Source organism: Bombus affinis, chromosome 3, assembly GCF_024516045.1.
Source record: "Bombus affinis isolate iyBomAffi1 chromosome 3, iyBomAffi1.2, whole genome shotgun sequence".
Taxonomy (NCBI): Eukaryota; Metazoa; Arthropoda; class Insecta; order Hymenoptera; family Apidae; genus Bombus; species Bombus affinis.
Window position 1 is genome coordinate 16,828,520 of NC_066346.1, and position 18,435 is coordinate 16,846,954.

The 18,435-nt window shown below is 31.3% G+C and overlaps 6 protein-coding genes across 12 annotated transcripts; 4 read left to right on the forward strand and 2 right to left on the reverse strand.

Annotated features, from left to right (window-relative positions):
* The first annotated feature begins 232 nt into the window (after positions 1-232).
* On the forward strand, positions 233-4,466 carry LOC126914389 (engulfment and cell motility protein 1). Its single transcript, XM_050718279.1, has 7 exons — positions 233-494; positions 658-951; positions 1,022-1,450; positions 1,904-2,320; positions 2,389-2,826; positions 2,907-3,213; positions 3,286-4,466. The coding sequence occupies exons 1-7, from the start codon at positions 363-365 to the stop codon at positions 3,447-3,449; spliced, it is 2,181 nt and encodes a 726-aa protein (XP_050574236.1). The 5' UTR covers positions 233-362; the 3' UTR covers positions 3,450-4,466.
* LOC126914394 (uncharacterized) lies at positions 3,975-7,437 on the reverse strand. Of its 3 annotated transcripts, none has more exons than XM_050718291.1 (10): positions 7,420-7,437; positions 6,754-6,933; positions 6,221-6,474; positions 6,013-6,136; positions 5,807-5,932; positions 5,285-5,730; positions 4,958-5,207; positions 4,713-4,885; positions 4,463-4,628; positions 3,975-4,379 (listed from the first exon to the last, which is right to left on the reverse strand). In XM_050718291.1, exons 3-10 carry the CDS (start codon positions 6,400-6,402, stop codon positions 4,176-4,178), a joined length of 1,671 nt encoding a protein of 556 aa, XP_050574248.1. In that variant the 5' UTR covers positions 6,403-6,474; positions 6,754-6,933; positions 7,420-7,437; the 3' UTR covers positions 3,975-4,175. The 3 variants fall into 3 exon arrangements, with proteins under 3 accessions (XP_050574248.1, XP_050574246.1, XP_050574249.1); XM_050718289.1 differs by lacking the exon at positions 7,420-7,437 and adding an exon at positions 7,329-7,411; XM_050718292.1 differs by lacking the exon at positions 7,420-7,437 and having other exon boundaries at positions 6,013-6,127; positions 6,754-7,048.
* A 76-nt stretch (positions 7,438-7,513) lies between these two features.
* LOC126914393 (RNA polymerase II-associated factor 1 homolog) lies at positions 7,514-12,393 on the forward strand. 2 transcript variants are annotated; one of them, XM_050718288.1, is made up of 9 exons: positions 7,514-7,665; positions 8,132-10,040; positions 10,114-10,206; positions 10,271-10,595; positions 10,677-10,820; positions 10,895-10,998; positions 11,100-11,316; positions 11,406-11,649; positions 11,734-12,393. In XM_050718288.1, exons 2-9 carry the CDS (start codon positions 9,967-9,969, stop codon positions 12,216-12,218), a joined length of 1,686 nt encoding a protein of 561 aa, XP_050574245.1. In that variant the 5' UTR covers positions 7,514-7,665; positions 8,132-9,966; the 3' UTR covers positions 12,219-12,393. The 2 variants fall into 2 exon arrangements, with proteins under 2 accessions (XP_050574245.1, XP_050574244.1); XM_050718287.1 differs by lacking the exon at positions 7,514-7,665 and having other exon boundaries at positions 9,645-10,040; positions 11,731-12,393.
* An 86-nt stretch (positions 12,394-12,479) lies between these two features.
* Positions 12,480-14,228, forward strand: LOC126914429 (CCAAT/enhancer-binding protein gamma). Of its 2 annotated transcripts, none has more exons than XM_050718380.1 (4): positions 12,480-12,635; positions 12,981-13,091; positions 13,174-13,330; positions 13,410-14,228. In XM_050718380.1, the coding sequence occupies exons 2-4, from the start codon at positions 12,981-12,983 to the stop codon at positions 13,511-13,513; spliced, it is 372 nt and encodes a 123-aa protein (XP_050574337.1). In that variant the 5' UTR covers positions 12,480-12,635; the 3' UTR covers positions 13,514-14,228. The 2 variants fall into 2 exon arrangements, with proteins under 2 accessions (XP_050574337.1, XP_050574338.1); XM_050718381.1 differs by lacking the exon at positions 12,480-12,635 and adding an exon at positions 12,744-12,860.
* A 76-nt stretch (positions 14,229-14,304) lies between these two features.
* LOC126914425 (NF-kappa-B inhibitor-interacting Ras-like protein) lies at positions 14,305-16,127 on the forward strand. Its single transcript, XM_050718372.1, has 2 exons — positions 14,305-14,547; positions 14,700-16,127. Exons 1-2 carry the CDS (start codon positions 14,449-14,451, stop codon positions 15,204-15,206), a joined length of 606 nt encoding a protein of 201 aa, XP_050574329.1. The 5' UTR covers positions 14,305-14,448; the 3' UTR covers positions 15,207-16,127.
* LOC126914411 (fatty acid 2-hydroxylase) lies at positions 15,426-18,361 on the reverse strand. 3 transcript variants are annotated; one of them, XM_050718342.1, is made up of 6 exons: positions 17,839-18,361; positions 17,283-17,593; positions 16,895-17,120; positions 16,200-16,360; positions 15,742-16,078; positions 15,426-15,681 (listed from the first exon to the last, which is right to left on the reverse strand). In XM_050718342.1, exons 2-6 carry the CDS (start codon positions 17,571-17,573, stop codon positions 15,596-15,598), a joined length of 1,101 nt encoding a protein of 366 aa, XP_050574299.1. In that variant the 5' UTR covers positions 17,574-17,593; positions 17,839-18,361; the 3' UTR covers positions 15,426-15,595. The 3 variants fall into 3 exon arrangements, with proteins under 3 accessions (XP_050574299.1, XP_050574298.1, XP_050574300.1); XM_050718341.1 differs by having other exon boundaries at positions 17,737-18,360; XM_050718343.1 differs by lacking the exon at positions 17,839-18,361 and having other exon boundaries at positions 15,742-15,861; positions 15,946-16,078; positions 17,283-17,725.
* Positions 18,362-18,435: the final 74 nt, after the last annotated feature.

Here is an 18,435-nt window from a genome sequence, read left to right on the forward strand (position 1 = left end):
GAGAATATTTTGTAAAATCATGCAATACGAATAATGCGTGTAGAAAAATAAAGATTAGAAAATTTTTACATTAATGCTAAATTTTATTAAAATTCCCTCAATTCAATATCTCACTATTGTTAGAATTACAAAATCTCCCCTCTCTCTTCTTCGTCATAAATTTTTCATAATTATATCCAGACTTGCGCAGAAAATCTGACACCAATCAGTAAGAAATAGAATATACATATGTTTGATTTATGGTGGGGCGAACGAGAGAGACCAACGGACGCCTTACGATTTAGTATAAAACTATCATGATGGCCGTTACGTTATTATGACAAGAAATACGTCAAATGTGTTCCTGATTTCGTTGGTCCTTCATGTATACACAAACAATAAAAATGCCGGTCCAGAAAGATACAAATATCGTAAAAATCGCTGTTCAGATGACGGAACAAGTACCACAACTTATTGAATTTAATCAAAAACATCCACTTACTGCTATTATTCAGGTACTTATAAATTAAAAATTAATAATTTATTATATATAACATACATAGAAATTTTGTTAGTATACATTTTTATTGATATTCTTTAAGAAAATTTGCCTAAAATTAAATGTATATAAGATAAAGGCTTATGTAAAATGAGAATTATATATTTTATTTTTATTAGGAATTGTGTAATGGGTGGGGTCTTTCTGATCCTGAATCATATTCATTACAATTTTCGGAGAGTAACAATCAAAATTATATCACAGAAAAAAATCGTAATGAAGTAAAAAATGGTAGTATTTTGAGATTAGAATTTTCCCCCTCTAAAACAGCTTGTGATATTCTAACCAAGCTCAATAATGGGACTATCGAAGAAAAAACTATTGCTTTGCAAAAATTGAGCACTCTTAGCACAGATATGACATTTGCATTAGAATTTATTAACAAGCAAGGATTAGCTTTAATCATATCACAGGTATTATAAATTTGTTTCTTTCGTTTAGTTATATTATTTTATACTTTATTATAATTTATAACATACATAGGTGGAAGGCGAAAAGTATAAGGGAACTGCACTTGCATATTCACTTCAATCATTTGTGGAGCTAATGGATCATGGAATTGTTTCATGGGATATACTAGAGACACCTTTTATTAATAAAGTAGCAAGCTATGTGAACAATCAAGCTGTAATTCAAGATACTAGTATTATTGAAGCTTCACTTAGCATTCTTGAAAATATAGTATTGAATTCATCAGGAAAATATGGACAAGTTGAAAAAGAAGTTACATTTCCTAATCTAGTGATGCATTTACAAAGTGCTCGTCCACAAATACAACAAAATGCAATAGCTCTAATAAATGCCTTATTTCTTAAGGCTGATTTATCTAAACGTAGAGCTGTTGCTGCAACTCTTCAATCTAAACAAGTTAGAAATGTATTTTTGACGAATATCATACAATCTACTGGTCAGGTATAAAATCTTCCTTTTTCTCATATTATACAGGATGTACAAAAAGTTAGGGAAATACTTTAGGAGCATATAGTAATCATCAAAACAAGTAAAAAAAATCTTAATAAACAACAGTTCAAAAATCATTAGTTTCTGAAATTACAAGGTGTTTTTGTCAGTAAGACATTTGCAGCATATGTTTCATATGTCTCCCAATCATTTCAACATTCACTTTGCCACATCTTCTCATAGGAACATATATATGTTAAAAGATTCCTAGCATTTCTCTTATTTCTTGACAGTAGTTTTCAATTTGTTGTATCAACTCATTTGATAAAGCAATTGATTTGTATTATACACTTAACATCTTGTAACTCAAAAACTAGTAGTTTTTGGATCCACGTTTATTAAGACCTTTTTACATATACCCTGTATATGCATATAAATTTATGATACAATCAAATTTAATTATAGGTTGGTGCAGAAATGGCACACCAATTATATGTACTTCAAACACTTATGTTAAGTTTATGGGAACAGCGTATGATGACAAAAATGGATCCACAAGATCAAGATGCACATGATAAGATTAAAGAACTTCGAAGAATTGCTTTTGATACTGAAGGAGCTGTAGGTGGAGATATTACTGCTAGAAAACAAGGTCTTTTTGCTAAGGATTATAAAAAATTGGGTTTCAAATATGATATTAATCCTGCTCTTGATTTTACTGAAACTCCACCTGGCATGCTTGCTTTAGACTGTATGGTTTATTTTGCACGTAATCATACTGAAGCTTATACTAAAGTTGTTTTAGAAAACTCTTGCAGGGCAGATGAACATGAATGTCCTTTTGGTAGAACAAGCGTGGAGCTTGTCAAATTACTTTGTGAAGTAAGTACTTACATAAAACTTAACATAAGCCTTTAAAATAAATTAAATTCTCCATTGGATTTGATTAGGTTTTACGTATTGGAGAAGCACCTAGTGAACAGGGACAATCATATCATCCTATGTTTTTTACACATGATCATCCATTTGAAGAGTTCTATTGTGTATGCATAGTCCTTTTAAATAAGACTTGGAAAGAAATGAGAGCCACCACTGAAGATTTTGTAAAAGTATTTTCTGTTGTCAGAGAACAAATTACTAGAGCACTTCAGTGTAAACCTACAGCATTGGATAAATTCAAAAATAAATTACAACAATTAACATATTCAACAATTACTAATTTATGGCAACAAGAAAGGACTAGCAGGGAAGAGTGGGAAAGTCATGCAAGACCCATAGTTGAGCTCAGAGAACAAATTACACCTGAAGTCTTAGAACTTATTCAACAACAACGCTTAGGATTCTTAGTAGAAGGCACCAGATTTATGAAATATAGCGCTAGAGGACAGGTATTGGTTGTCATATATTTCATAAAATAATAAATGAAATGATATTTTTGTTGCTTTAATGAACATTATAATATATATAGAGAATCAAGGATAAGTTCTGGTACGTTCGACTTTCACCAAATCACAAAGTATTCCATTATGGTGACTGTGATGAAAAATCAGTACCAACAATAGATGAACTTCCTACAAAATTAGCTGTTGTTGAAATTCGTGCTTTACTGACTGGTAGAGATTGTCCCCATATGAAGGATTTGCAGCGACGGAAAACTACGCATCAGTTGGCTTTTTCTTTAATTTTAGATTCTGTAGAAGTCTCAAGCCTAGATTTCGTTGCTCCTGATGAACAAGTTTTTGATTATTGGACAGATGGCATTAACGCTTTACTTGGTATGTTGTAATGTTATTCTCGCCTTTAACTGACATTTCTTCAGATACAAAAAGAGCATGTTTTATTTATAGGTAGTAGAATGACCAGTAAAGAGGCGGAAAATGATTTGGAGACATTATTATCCATGGACATTAAACTAAGACTTTTAGATACGGAAGGAATTGATATTCCCCAAGATCCGCCTGCTATTCCTGATCCTCCATCAAATTATGATTTTTGTTATGAATTAAAATAAGAATTTCGTCTTATATATGTTCAGTAATTGTTATAATAATTTAACATAAGATATATTGACAAGGTAATGCTTAAATATTTATATATCAAAGAGAAAACTAATTATAAGCTATAACAAGCTATAATAAGGTATTCTAGACTATAATTTTTATACATACAACTAATTTTTAGCATTTTTTATTAATGCTGTTTCAACACAATACTTTTAATTATATACATAAATTTTTAATTATGTAAACCAAAACTGATACTTTAATTAGGTACAAAAATGCAGTATATTTTACCAAAGATACATTTTACATGTACAAATTATATACATATAACATTTTCAAAATTATTTGTATATATCAAATTTATATTTACATAATAATATATCCCATCTTTTTTATCTAATTATCATAAGAGGATAAAAATATAATATTATGTATGATTCCTCTAATAAATTTTTAGTTACATTATTCCAATCATGACGAAACTTTGTTTAGAGAGAAAATGTAATGTTTAAGGTATAAAAAATTCATAAATATAAATTAATAAATTATTTATTGAATCATTTCTTATTCAATATCATGAGTAAAAAGCTATAATATTAAAAGCAATAATCATCGAGATTATGTGCAGGTACATATGTGACAGTTGACATAACGTTAATTGCTTAATTATTAACATTTTCAATTTCTTAGAGGTGCAGCATTACCGAAATATAGTAATTGCAATTTATCATTATTTACATGATATCTTCTGAAAGTATCTGGTAGTTTTGTGGGTCATTTGTTTGATGATTTGGAGGACATAAAAAGAATTCTATAAAGTTAAGAACAGGACCTCTACTAAAGGGATTCAAATATCTTCCTTTTTTGTCTCGTAAATACGAGTACCGTTTATAATTAAACATTTCATTTGTTGTTAAATTCATACATGCATGTAAGACCTGTATAAAGAAAAGAAATCGTTACAAATATAGATACTATGTATGACATTCAATGTTAAAACAGAATAAATTTTGATATTTACTGAAGTACATGTCAAAATCCATCCAAGCCCACAAAATACTAATGCTTCTAGTACACCCAATACATATAATAATTGGATTCCTTCAATTGCCATACAATAGCAAGCAAAATAAATAGTGAATGAACAATTTATTGCTACACACATAACAAAAAGAAAGAACCACATTCTGTAATAATAATTAATTGGTTAATTATAGAAAATATTGAATTATAATTTTCTATGATTAAATATAAATTGTATTAGACATTACCTGTTTCTCAAACCTACACAGTTATATATAAATGGGCAGTGATGATCAAAATATGTAACACATCTGTTGCAGATTCTGCAATGCTTAGCTCTTAAAGGCCTAAAACATCTACAGCTATGACACAAACGTGACAATACAACATTTCTTTTTTTCCATTTATCAAAATATGGAATCTGAAAGTAAAAATCGTTTTATGTAAAATGGCTATATAATATTTTATAATATATCATAGAATTATAGAATACTTGTTTAATTGCTCTATAGTAGGTTTCGCTATTCTGGGGTACATAACCAGGATCTCTTCTGTTTGCTACAATCCATGAGATCCACATAACAATGTTCCAATAAATAAAACAATAGTGACTGCCACGTAAAAGATTCCATGTTAATGGAATACATTTTAATAAATACATTGGATATCCCCATAAAAGAACGGATATCATAAATAATAATATAGGACCTTTACTGTTTCCAGCTCCACCAAATAATAATGCCCTTAAAGGAGAAGCAAGAATAAATATCTCTATTGATAACATTTTCTGCAAAACACTTTACAAAAGAAAATTACAAACCAAAGTTCATTAATTGGTGGAATCCATCTAGCTCGCCGTTTCTGTTCAGCTTGTAGTATTCTTACAATTTCTGAATGTCTGTGACTTTTTGCCAATTGTAATGGTGTTTTACCATTTTTATCACGAGGTTCTAGCTCAATCTTGCTTTTTTCACATAATATTTTTACACAACTGACATTTCTAGAAAGACATGCTAAGTGTAGTGGAGTGGATCCAAAGTAATCTGGTTTTTGCAAATCTACTCCACTATACATAAGTAATCTTATTAATTCTGCATGACCTTTATATGCAGCCCAATGAAGTGCAGTATCTCCATTTATATCTGTTAAATGTCCTAGTGCACCAGATCCTAACAAAAATGCTGCTGTTGCAAATTTTCCAAACATACAAGCAGTCATGAGTGGTGTTAAGCCTTTAAAATCCGCTGCATTAACAGCAACTCCAGCCTGAAATCAAATGAAAACAATTTAAATGTAGATAAATAAATAATAAGCTATGAAACTGTTTATTTCATTTTAATACCTTTAACAATAGCTGAACTATTGCACTATGGCCTTTTCGACAAGCCCAATGTATCGGTCTTGGTCCTTGAGTTCCAAGACAAGAAAGATCAACTGGTCCATTTCGTTCTATTAAATATCTCATTACCTGTAATATGACAATAAATATAGTAGTTAAAGAAAAAGAAATTTATTCTTTTCGAATAGAATTAATTAACAAAAGTTTACTTCAATATTTCCATCCAGAGCAGCCCAGTGGGCAGGAGTATATCCCCATTCGTCTCTTGCACTTAATACGCTTAAACCATTTTTTTCTACCAATTCATCGACTGCTCCAATCTCACTAAAAGAACTTTTTAATTATTTTGATCATCCTTGTATTTATTCGCACAAATAACATTATATTTATAAAACTAATAGTGTGCACTGCAGATACCCAGCTCTAAGAAGTTCAAATATTTGTTTTGTTTCATCAGATGGAGTTTGACCTGGTGCAGTTTCATCGGCATAAATATTATCATCAGGACCATTTCTAGAGCTTAATTCAGAGCCTTTAGGTGGTTCATGACTATGATGAGTAGTGCTAGAAATTGGAGTATTTGGTAGATGCCCGACCATGTCGGGATCTGGACTTAATTCCCATACGGATCTCGCAGCCCCTGGCCCTGTTACAGGGCTCACAGGATATACCTAAAATTAACATTAATTTTTATTATTAATTAGAATTTGAAATTTAAAAATTTTCAATTTATAATATAAAATGAAAAAATTTATAATTCCAATCAAAACATTTAAATTTAAATTTGGAATTTTAAAAATTACAATTTAAAAATATAATTCAAAATTTTAATTTTTTTTTAAGCCTTTAATATGTATAAAATTATTTTTTTATATTCCACAAAGTTCCAATTCTTCTCTTATTGTATGTACGATATGCTTTATATGACGAAAACTTTAATCAAAGCTTACTTTGCAAAACGTTGCGAGTTCCGGATTTACACGTTCGTGTTCGGAAGGTGTCCTAAAAGATGTGCCCTGTACAGAGGATGTTCCACCTTCCGGAACGGTTAGTCACAAAGAAATATTTGGTCCAACCATGTTTTCTAATCTCCTTTTTGTTATACACCTTTTCTCTCAGCGCGACAGATTCTAGAACAATACGTTCTTCGTAATAGCACTATGTCAAGTTACAAACAGCAGTGTTCGCATTTCTAAATGGGACTATCGTTATATGATATTGCGCATTTAAATCAATACTTTGGTTGAATAAACGCCTGCGTACTAAAATTAGCAAAATCCTGAAATTTATACTATGTATGGTACCTTTTATAATTTCGACATAAAATATGCATTTTATTATGTTTTATAGAATCACCAAAATCAAAATGGCAATTCAAAAATTTGGTAAATGAAACTAATAATCTATTATAATAAATGAAATATACATATATATAATACATGTATAACGATAATATACATAATTATGTTACATAATAAATATAGTTGTTAGATATTATGTATATATAAATATTTAAATAGTCTACTTTTTAAATATTTCTGAAATTAAAAAAGGATCGCTTTCCGAATTTGAATATGTATTATGATTATGAGCAGAGAGAAAATGAGAGTGCCCACGCTTTTGGTTGTTCCCGAACTAGCGCTGCACCATGCGGTTAAGTGCTGAGTTTAACTGACGCTAGTATATACAAGAACCTATAAAATTAGAGATCTGCCCTGTTTGGTTGTAGCTTGGCATATACAAGAACTTTTTGAGTTCCACGCTACAGGAACCTATTTAATTGTACGGTTATCCAAGATTATTTTTTTATCCAAGATGGACAAGCATGAGAATGATAAAATCGCGCAATAATGAAAATAATTGTAAGTTGCCTAAGGAATAGAAATTAATAGTTTACTATATTTTTTTGGCGAAGAAAAGAGAATATTTCCTTTCAAACGATTATGGATTACTGGAATGATGCAATAATTTTAATATTTCTCTATACACTATTTAGATTTAACATTAATCCATGGCACTTGGTACTTCAATTATATTGGCATGAATATTTTTTCATCGTAGTATAAAATCACATATTCTTTTTCCTTAGTACGATGGTGTTTGTTGAGACGAATTGAGCGACTTTGTATATGAGGTCATTTATTGTTTTAAAATGTTATAAATGTCTTTTTGATAGTACTCATATGAATAGAGATAAATAGAGACGACATATATAAGTTTCTAATGTAGAAAACCATTGGTTCAAAAGTTTTGCGTTCTTAAAGTTTGATACTTTTAGCCTTTTTTTTTGCGTGGAAGAAATCTTTATAAATAGGTTTTTTCCCCCAGAGAACGCAGGGTAGTGCCCAATTTCTACCGGTTAAGATCTCTACGATGGCCATCCCGAGCGCTTAAGGAGGCGACTTTGGGAAAGGAGTTCCCAACCAGATAGGTGGCAGCCCCGCGACGCTGACCTTTATCCCCAGCGCCTAGGACCTATTGGCCACGGCACCCGTGTCCTCCACCTCTCTATGACCCGCAGATCTGCTCAGGGTGAGAGCTTTCTACCTCGGACGCCTCTTTCCGGAGCACTAACTGCTCGCAGGAACAGGCGACCGTCCTCCGGTCGCTCATGCCTTTGTACTATTTCCAACCTTGCTTTATATGTGTCATCGTTCAAAAATATAGTAGCTGGTACATTTCTCTTTTTTAGCTAACTTACAATTAGTTTCATCATTACGCGACTTTATCATTCTTATACTTGTTTATCTCAGATAGAATAGTAGATATGAACTTTTCCGTAGAACTGTGCAATTAAATAGGTTTTTCTAGCATGAAATTAAATACGTTCTTATCTATGTTAGTATGCAGTTCAACAGTGCAGATACCTAACTTTAAGCTTAACACATTGTTGACCGGTCACGAGTTAACTCGTGTTTTCATGGCCAAATGTTGCTGACCGGCCACGAGTAAACTCGAGATGCGCTTTGTTTTCGTATCAACGTCATTTTCTTAGTGCGCTGTTGGAGATCATACACTGCAATTGTTGGTCAGCATACCTCAAGTTGTGTCTCTCACTTATAAGACCCGTCAAGTTGTGTCCTTTGTTGTAAAAAAAAATTTCAACGATGACGGAACGTACCAATGAAGAATCTTTCAATGAATTATTCTGATTGTCCGAGTGATTGTGAATCACATTGTGGTGACTTGAAAAATGATACTCTATCAGAAAATAGTGAATCTGATATTAGGCCACCAAAATATCATTAAACCTATGTGCATATTACAATACAATAAGCACATGAAAGGGATAGATTGTGCAGATCAGTATTTGGCGAACAGCAGTATTTTACGAAAAATGTTTAAATGGTCCGAAAAGTTAGCATTTTTTCTGGTAAACTGCACCTTGTTCAATGCATATAAAATATATTGTACCTATCTGCCAGATAATAAAACAAGACACAAAAAATTTCTACTGGAAGTAGCTAGAGAATGGATAATTGTGGGTTGCAAAGAATGCAGCATTGCACCTGACACTTCTCTAATTTCTAAAACAGCTCCTTATAATGATGCACCCTTCAGACTTTTCGGTAACTAAGAGACCACGTTATAGAAAAAATAGTCACTGGCAGAAAAACAAATCCGACTAAAGCGTGTAGAGTATGCTCTTCAAAAGGAAAACGCAGCGGAACTAGATATATTTGCAAAAGCTGTTGTGTACCATTATACGTAGGTGATTGTTACACTGTTTATCATACGAAAAAGAAATAGTAAAAGTTGAATAATAAATAAAATTTATTAAATTTTATTTATATTGTTTTACTTCTACATCCAATTACGAAATAATAGCCGGTGACATGAGATAAATTCTCAGTAAAATTGCCGGTCAACAATGTGTTAAATACATAGGTTCTTGCGTATACTAAATTCTAGTCAAACAACCCTAATTTTATAGGTGTTTGTATATACTGATCTCAATTAAACTCAGCACTTAGCCGCATGGTGCGGCACTTGTACTGTGAAACTAGAAATACAGGCATGAGTACTCTCATTTCCTATCTAGTGTGAGGTATAACTACGTGGCGTCGGATAAACTGTTTTTAGTATACAAAGTGTAGTTTGCGTTTCGGAATTAGGGGTTTTGTAATGTCTAAAATCTGTTAAATGTCATTTGTTAATGTAATATGGCTCCTACAATTCAAACTAATGGTAATACAGCTGAACGAGATAAACGTACGACTAGACCAGCAGAGAAAAGGTAAGAGATTTGATTATAACCTGTGGTTTTTATAACAATGATATTTTATACTCTTTTGTTATTTTTATTTCAGATCTGAGTTAATATGTAGAGTTAAATATTGCAATACATTGCCTGATATACCATTTGATCCTAAATTTATTACATATCCTTTTGCATCCACTCGGTAAGATCAGATACTTAAATATCAATAGTAGTTTAAATAATGTATAATTAATTAATATTCGTAGGTTTATTCAATATAATCCAACTTCACTGGAACGTAATTATAAATATGAAGTATTGACAGAACATGATTTAGGTGTAGAGATTGATCTTATAAATAAAGATACATATGCTGGAGATTTGAATGCTCAATTAGATCCCGCTGACGAAAAACTTTTGGAAGAAGATGTTCTTACTCCACAAGATTCTAAAAGATCTAGACATCATGCCAGAAGTGTGTCTTGGCTTAGACGTACTGAATATATTTCTACAGAACAAACTAGATTTCAACCACAAACTGTGGATAAAGTTGAAGCTAAAGTTGGTTATAGCATTAAGAAAAATTTCAAAGTGAGTCTTGATATTTATATGCTTTATTTGTACTAAAATTTTCGTCATATGCATAAAATTGTGTTATATTTGCATTTATAGGAAGAAACATTATATATGGACCGTGAAAGTCAAATAAAAGCAATAGAAAAAACATTTGAAGATAATAAAAAGTCCATTGAAAGACACTATAGTAAGCCAAATGTAGTGCCTGTAGAAATTTTGCCAGTATTTCCAGATTTCAAGGTATTTTAAATACTTTTATAGGACATAAGTATGTATTTTAATTTTTTTATTATTTTTCAATGGATCTTTTTCAGCTATGGAAATATCCTTGCGCACAAGTTATATTTGATTCAGATCCAGCACCAACTGGACGTTCTGTGCCAGCTCAAATTGAAGAAATGTCACAAGCTATGATTCGGTAAATTCATACTTTTTTTTTAGTTCGTTAGCACAGTAAACTATAGCCAATACTTGATTTATAACATTTTACAAAATATTATAACAGAGTTATTATTTTAGGGGCGTAATGGATGAAAGCGGTGAACAATTTGTGGCATACTTCTTACCTTTAGAAGAGACATTAGAAAAACGTAGAAGAGATTTTGCAGCTGGTATTGACTATGCAGATGATGATGAGTATGAGTATAAGATGGCTAGAGAATATAATTGGAACGTCAAGAGTAAAGCTTCAAAAGGATACGAGGAAAATTATTTCCTTGTCATAAGACAAGATGGGGTATGTTTTACATTAAAATTATATTAAAATGTACATTTTACATTAATTATGTGAGATGTATGTATTTTATCATTATCTGTGTTATGTAGGTATATTATAATGAATTGGAAACAAGAGTACGACTTAGTAAACGTCGTCAAAAAGTTGGACAACAACCAAATAACACAAGATTAATAGTAAGACACCGACCACTTAATGCTAATGAATTCAAAATGCAAAGATATAGGGAGAAACAGTTGGAACCACCAGGAGAAGAAGATGAAGATGAAGAAGAGGAGGAAGAAGAGGAAGAGGAAGAACCTCAACAAGAAGCTGAGAAAGCAGAAGATAGAGGTCATTAATATTACATAAAATTCTACTAGCTATGTATTATGCATATTTTTTAAATAATTTTATGATCTAATTTTATTTTAGAAGGTTCTGAAAATGAAGCCGAATCTAGAGCATCGTCAAGAGCATCTTCCCGAGCATCATCAAAAGCATCATCCCGAGCATCTAGTAAAAAATCCCGCTCTCGTTCGAAATCTCGTTCTAGATCAAAATCTCATTCGGCATCACCATCAAAGTCTAGATCTGCTTCATGTTCACCTTCTGAATCCCAGTCTCTTAGGTCGCACAGTAAGTCAAGGTCAAGATCTGGTACTCCTCAATCCAGAAACTCTTCTAAATCAAGATCCCAGTCAAAGTCACCTTCAAGGTCACGATCCGAATCTCCGGCTAAATCTCGTTCTGGATCTCCAACTAAATCTCGATCTGGATCTCCAGCTAAATCTCGGTCTGGTTCACCATCAAGTTCAAAATCTAGATCGAAGTCAAGATCTCCATCTCGATCTCGATCAGCTAGTGGCAGTGATAGCGAATCTGCTAGTGGCAGTGGTGAAAGTGGTTCTGAGAGTGAATGAATAATAATAATAGGAAAAATAATAATAATAAGAAAAAAAAAATAATAATAGTAAGAAAAAATATAATAATAATAAGGAAGATGAAAACCTATGTATATATTGATTGTTATAAAAGTAAAGTAAAATGCAGCCACAACATATGCAAAATTTTTAATAATAAAAGATAATCGATGAAGGAGGTTACATTTTTTCGAAACTATTATATTTAGCATAGAAATGTACCGATAGAGGGCAGTCTGTGTTCCGTTACGTGCCTGTAAGCTTCTTTTAAGTAGCATTGCATCATCAACATGACGTATCGAAACTGTGTTTTACCGTGACACGCATGATAAATTATTAGCAACAAAAGTCTCAATTGTGAAGCTTTTATGGTGATACAAAATCAAGAATTTAGAGTATTTGTATGGAATATAAAAAGTAAGTAAAATTTCACATGTACGTAACGCGACATCTTTCGTCATATGAGTTTGCCTTAGAGCAAGTACTTACGTACTCTAATCGTTTAAAATAGACTATATATTCTAAAAACACTGACCATAACTTACATGATGTGACGTATTGTCTGTTATGGATTTATGATTGTACATAAATACATTATATACATATATTATTTGAGCTTACTACATAAATATTTAACAAAAAGTAATTGAACAAGTAACAACGCGATATCTTATTTATAAATTTAACAATATATTTAAAACACTTAAAAGTAGCATTCATGAAAGTTTTTAAATTGAATATATCTTTTAAAATGAATTGTAGATGGCACCCAAAAATAAAGAAAATAATACATCTGGAAATAAGAAGAAAAGACAAATTTCTGAAGAAGAAGATGATGAAGATTATCGACGGCGCAGAGACAGAAATAATCAAGTAAATGAAAGCAATTAATTATTTTGTAGAAACTATATTGAAAACATTTATATATTTATTTAATATTCTAATATTTTTTTAGGCTGTAAAGCGTTCTAGAGTTAAAAGTAAATTACGTACACAACAAACATTGGAACGTGTAAATCAGTTAAAAACAGAGAATGAATTACTTGAGGAAAAAATTAAGATGCTTACAAAAGAATTAGGGTTTTTGAAAGACCTTTTCCTTGCACATGCAGGTATACAGATTTACATTATGATCATGTAATCGTAACATCTTTTTATAGTTTTTAATATGTGTTATGCTTATAATTTTAGGTTCTAGCCAACATTCTGTAAGTTTTCAAGATGTAGACTTAAATGCTCTTTTGGCTGAAGATACAAAACCCATGGAACAGGTGAAAGAGACATCTAAGTCATAGGCCAGAATAAATTCCACGTGAAACAAGTAACGTGGTATTGATCAGATCTGAGATGAAGATGCACTTTGGTTCGTCTATTTCTAATAAAATGTCAGACTTCTTGGAAAGATGTCTGCTTATAATCGACTTTTAATGAAAATTGAAATGCATGATATCTTAGTGTATGCAGGTCTTTGCATGTGAAATTCATTATTATTGGAATCTCAAACACTAAATAAGACAAGCAACAAAATTCAAAGACTAAAAAGTTGACAATGCATGTAGAGATGAAAATTACTCTCAATGGAGGAAATGATATGTTACATGAAGAAACATACTGTATTTGCAAAAAAAATAGGTGAATAACAAGGCATGCGTATAATACATTTAAGTATGTTTACAGTGGTAAAAATTGAATGATTCCACAAAAAGAAAATATTTTGATAATAAATTTACATGTATATAGTAAACTCTTATTTACTATAATGATAAAAATAAAATTCTATGAGTTATAGTTGCTTTAATAGCATTATTTTAAACATTCCATTGTAATTGAGTTTTCGATATTTACCGTTAAATATTTTATGCAACTGAAATATTAAACGGAGGAAGTTTTATAAATTATAATACGACAAAAATTTATTTTAAGAAACTATATTACTATAGAAAACATTTATTGTTGTAATGTTTGTGAAATGTCAAGAATTTAAAATTAAATAAACTAAAATACCCGCCAGTCACTAGTATTTATTCGATTTGTAAATAAATTTATATTTTCTGAAATGGGACATATCTTTGATGAGAACAGATAGTATACGTTTCCCCTAGGAAAACACCTGTCTTCATTCTGTTACTAGAGTTAATGTTAACTTCAGTGACTTAAGTTATTTTTTTAATAATGGCATAAGTTTTAATATCGGAAATAGATATAGCACAATTTAAACGAAGGATTGGATATGGGGAAAACAACAAAAGTAGTTGTTTGTGGAATGAAAGGAGTAGGAAAGACTGCATTGTTGGAACAACTCATATATGGAAATGTCAACGTCAAGACAGTAAGAATATAGGTTATGTTTGCATAAAAATCAATTGCGGTACAATATATTTCTACGTTATATACTGATTCTCAATTTTAAATTTGTATTTTAACTACGACAATTAACGTACTATATTTATTTATGTCAAATTATATTTTATAATTTAAAAGGAAATTCACCCTACGATCGAAGATATTTATGTCGCAAATATAGAAACTGATCGCGGTACGAAAGAAAAAGTGCGATTTTATGACACTGCGGGACTGGAATCTCCTCAGAATAATGCAAATAATCAGCAACTACCTCGACATTACCTTGGCTTTGCTGATGGATACGTTTTAGTTTACGATACCGCAAAACCTGAATCTTTGGATGTGTTGTTCCCATTGAAAAAGGACATTGATAGGAATAAAGACAAAAAAGAAATAATCATGATCGTTATTGGAAATCGAACTAAAGCTGAGGAAGAATCTCATAGTTTGGAGAATATAGCAAGCAAAGCTGCAAATTGGTGTACTAGAGAGAAACTGAAACATTATGAGGTAAATGTTATGGATAGAGCAAGTTTGTTTGAAGCATTCGTTAATTTATCGTCTAGATTAAATCCTCCTACAAATAAGAGCACATTCCCACAGTTAAGTATGGGTAGAAAAAACATAAAAGTTGATGGACTTTAATCACATTTATTTATAATCTTAATCTACAATTAATCACATTTGTTTATGTTACCGATGACAATGGTAATCATTGATACCAATTTACTTGTTTAGTATGCTCAAAATATTTTTATATAAAATAAGCGTATATTCAAAGGATCATGTACTTAAAACATCAATTTGCTGAGGTTCTTATAGCAATGAATAATGATACTTTCTTCTTTGAAAGATTTGGTTCAGTTCTATGTACGTTATTGTACATGTATCTTGTGCATTTTGTTTCTTGTTTGTACTTAAAATATATATATCATCAAACGAACGATAGTATATTATAATTGACTTCTTTTTGTACTGTTTGCTTGTTATATGTACATAGTTCGTATATAATTTACCATTATGGACGAATCGATTTACCATTCAATGGGCTTTAACAATTGCCGCAAACAAATATTCGTTCTGAATATATAATCCCATAGTTTACTGGTGATACCAAAACCTGAAGAACAAAGTTTTTATTTAGGATTTATCTAGTTTTTAGAAAGCAAGTAAATTTTACCTAGATCATGATGTAAAAAATGATGATAGTTATGATTCCTTTTCATTAAGTACATATATGTTCCAAACTTCGGCGCGCCATGATGTAGATAATAATGTACTAAGTCGTAAAATATATAGCCTATGAGACAAATTTTTTTTACATTTGATACATCATTGATATTTATGATAAAATCAATAAATATAAATATTTTAATACCAGTACCTGTCAATGTACCAGAGAGTACAAAATAAAAAATCGTTTGTGGAAACACCACATTATAAATCATTAGTAACAGTTTTGCTACCAATAAAGCTGGTAGAATAGGAAATACTAATCTTCTTGTATCAAATGGCGCCTATTGAACAAAAAATAAAATCATTATGTGATTTAAAATTATTTTCATACGTCGATTTTATCGTCATTTTTTCATTTTCCTTGTAACCAAATCAATTTAAGGACTGAAAATTACTTTTTACCTTGTGATGAACACCGTGTAGTAAAAAGTGCAAAGTAATAAGTAATTTCGAGTTATCGGGTGGTTTATAGTGAAAAATTTCACGATGAAGTACGTATTCTAACATAGTCCATATGAATATACCGAATATAAACGAAGTTAAAGGTTCAAACACGGTGCTTTCTGAAAGTTTCAACAAATAGAACAAAATAAATTAACCCTTTCGCATTGGAGGACGAAATATCTCGCCATGTAATTCGTTCATATAAAAATATTTGTTCATATGCATGAAACTTCATTCAGACGAGATATCTCGCGTGTCCTGTCGTTGGAAAACATGCGGTACGTGTCGTCCAACGATTGGTATAAAAATCAATTCGTAAGACACTGCGTTTGTGAACGTAAAAGGGATTAGGAATGTTAAATGAAGGAAATGTTGTATGAAATAGTTGAAAGCATGGTATTATATGTATGTAATGTTACGTTACGCTGTCCGATGCGCGACTTTCAGTCGTAAACATTAAAAAACGAGAACGTGAAATATTTCATTCAAAACATCATATGAACAATATTGGAACAACATTACATGGCGAGATATTTTATACATTGATATAAAGGGATTAATAAAGTTACCATAGTTCTCAATTAAGTAATGTGTGCAATAGAAATTACTGTGACTGATAGAAAAAAAAAACGAATTAAAAATGGTAAAAATACCGGTATTGATGGCAGCGATGCGTGCCAATCCGTTATAAAAGAAGTAAAGAGACATCGGAATCCATACTATCGGTATCAGATACCAAGGAGTAATTGTTAAACTTTCTAAGATATTTGACTTGAAAAGTTTAATATCCCTATACACTGGTAAATTGACCCATTCCCAATAATGATGACCCAGTGAACCTACTTGTCCGAGTATAGCTTTGTCCCAATCGATCAGATTCTATAAACGTATAAATGAAAACGTTGTCAGTTCGTAACTCTCGATGAATTGTTCCATTTATATTCGCCGAACGTTATTTTTTAAAGCGTGAAATGCCTAGTACAAAATTCGAAGATAATACATACAAATACATATTACAATAAATTTTCCTGTTGTACTTACTTCGTATTTTTGATATTTTTCTTCATTCAACGTGAAGTCCTGCAACAGGTGGAATGCCGCTTGCGAGTGGGGAAATTCTTCGAACGCCTTCTCTAAGCTTCGATTTTTAAAGTATCTCAATATCTTCGATCCACCGGGGTGATACCGAAGAAACTTTTGTATATTGTAACATTGATTTTGATAGTTAATTAAAAAGTCATCGTTTTGCTTATTTTCGGTTGATTGTAATTCAGATTTCGATTCTGTGGTACGTTTGCGTACATCGCAAATAGAGTCCGTGGTCTTCTCCATTGAACCGATCAAACTGATTGCTATTCGCAATCACCGGAATATATTATTGGGAAAAAAGTTAGAAAAAGTTGTGTATATATATAGATATATGAAACGTTGTAATTATCGTCGTTAGACCGATGGGTGAGTAATGAGCAGAAGTTCGCGAAATATCTACTTTTACCTGTCGAATGTTTATCGTGGCACACTTGATATCTGATAGAACTACGTGTATACGGTTATCGTACAAACAGACAAATCACGTTATCTTTGATGTGTTTCCCACCTTGATAAGTTTCTATCTATACGATGACGTCACCGTTTGACCTTTTAATGTATTTTTAACTCTTGCTGCTTTTTTGTCTTCTTTGTAGCAGTATTTGAAATCGTTAGAAATTATCATTTCAATAGGCTAAATATCAGTCATTTGCAGAATTATACAATACCTATAACTCGAGAGTTTCCTTCCTTCTGGTGGTGATTATATTTATCACAGAGTAATAATAGTAATGAAAATTATTAATAAAGGGAATCTGCTTAAGCGGACGATAATGTTGTAGTTGCAGTGGACGCGAATTCGTGCAAACTGACGGTCTGATCAGCTCAGTATGTCAAAGCAATCAAATATGTATTGCGGAACGACCAACCACTTTTATCAACTTATGTCCATCTCAACTTCTACACTAAGTCCGTATAAGTCTACTTTTGTGAGATTTTCCAAATAGAACACTTTGTGTAAGTCATCAATGGTTCTTGCCTTTTCCTACGGCATAATATCTACTAAGAATCTGCAGCACGCATCAGACATCTCCAGACGACTCTCTGATTCGCGATTTTAATAAGTTAGTATCTCTCGTACATCGCTGAATTATATGTTCGAAAG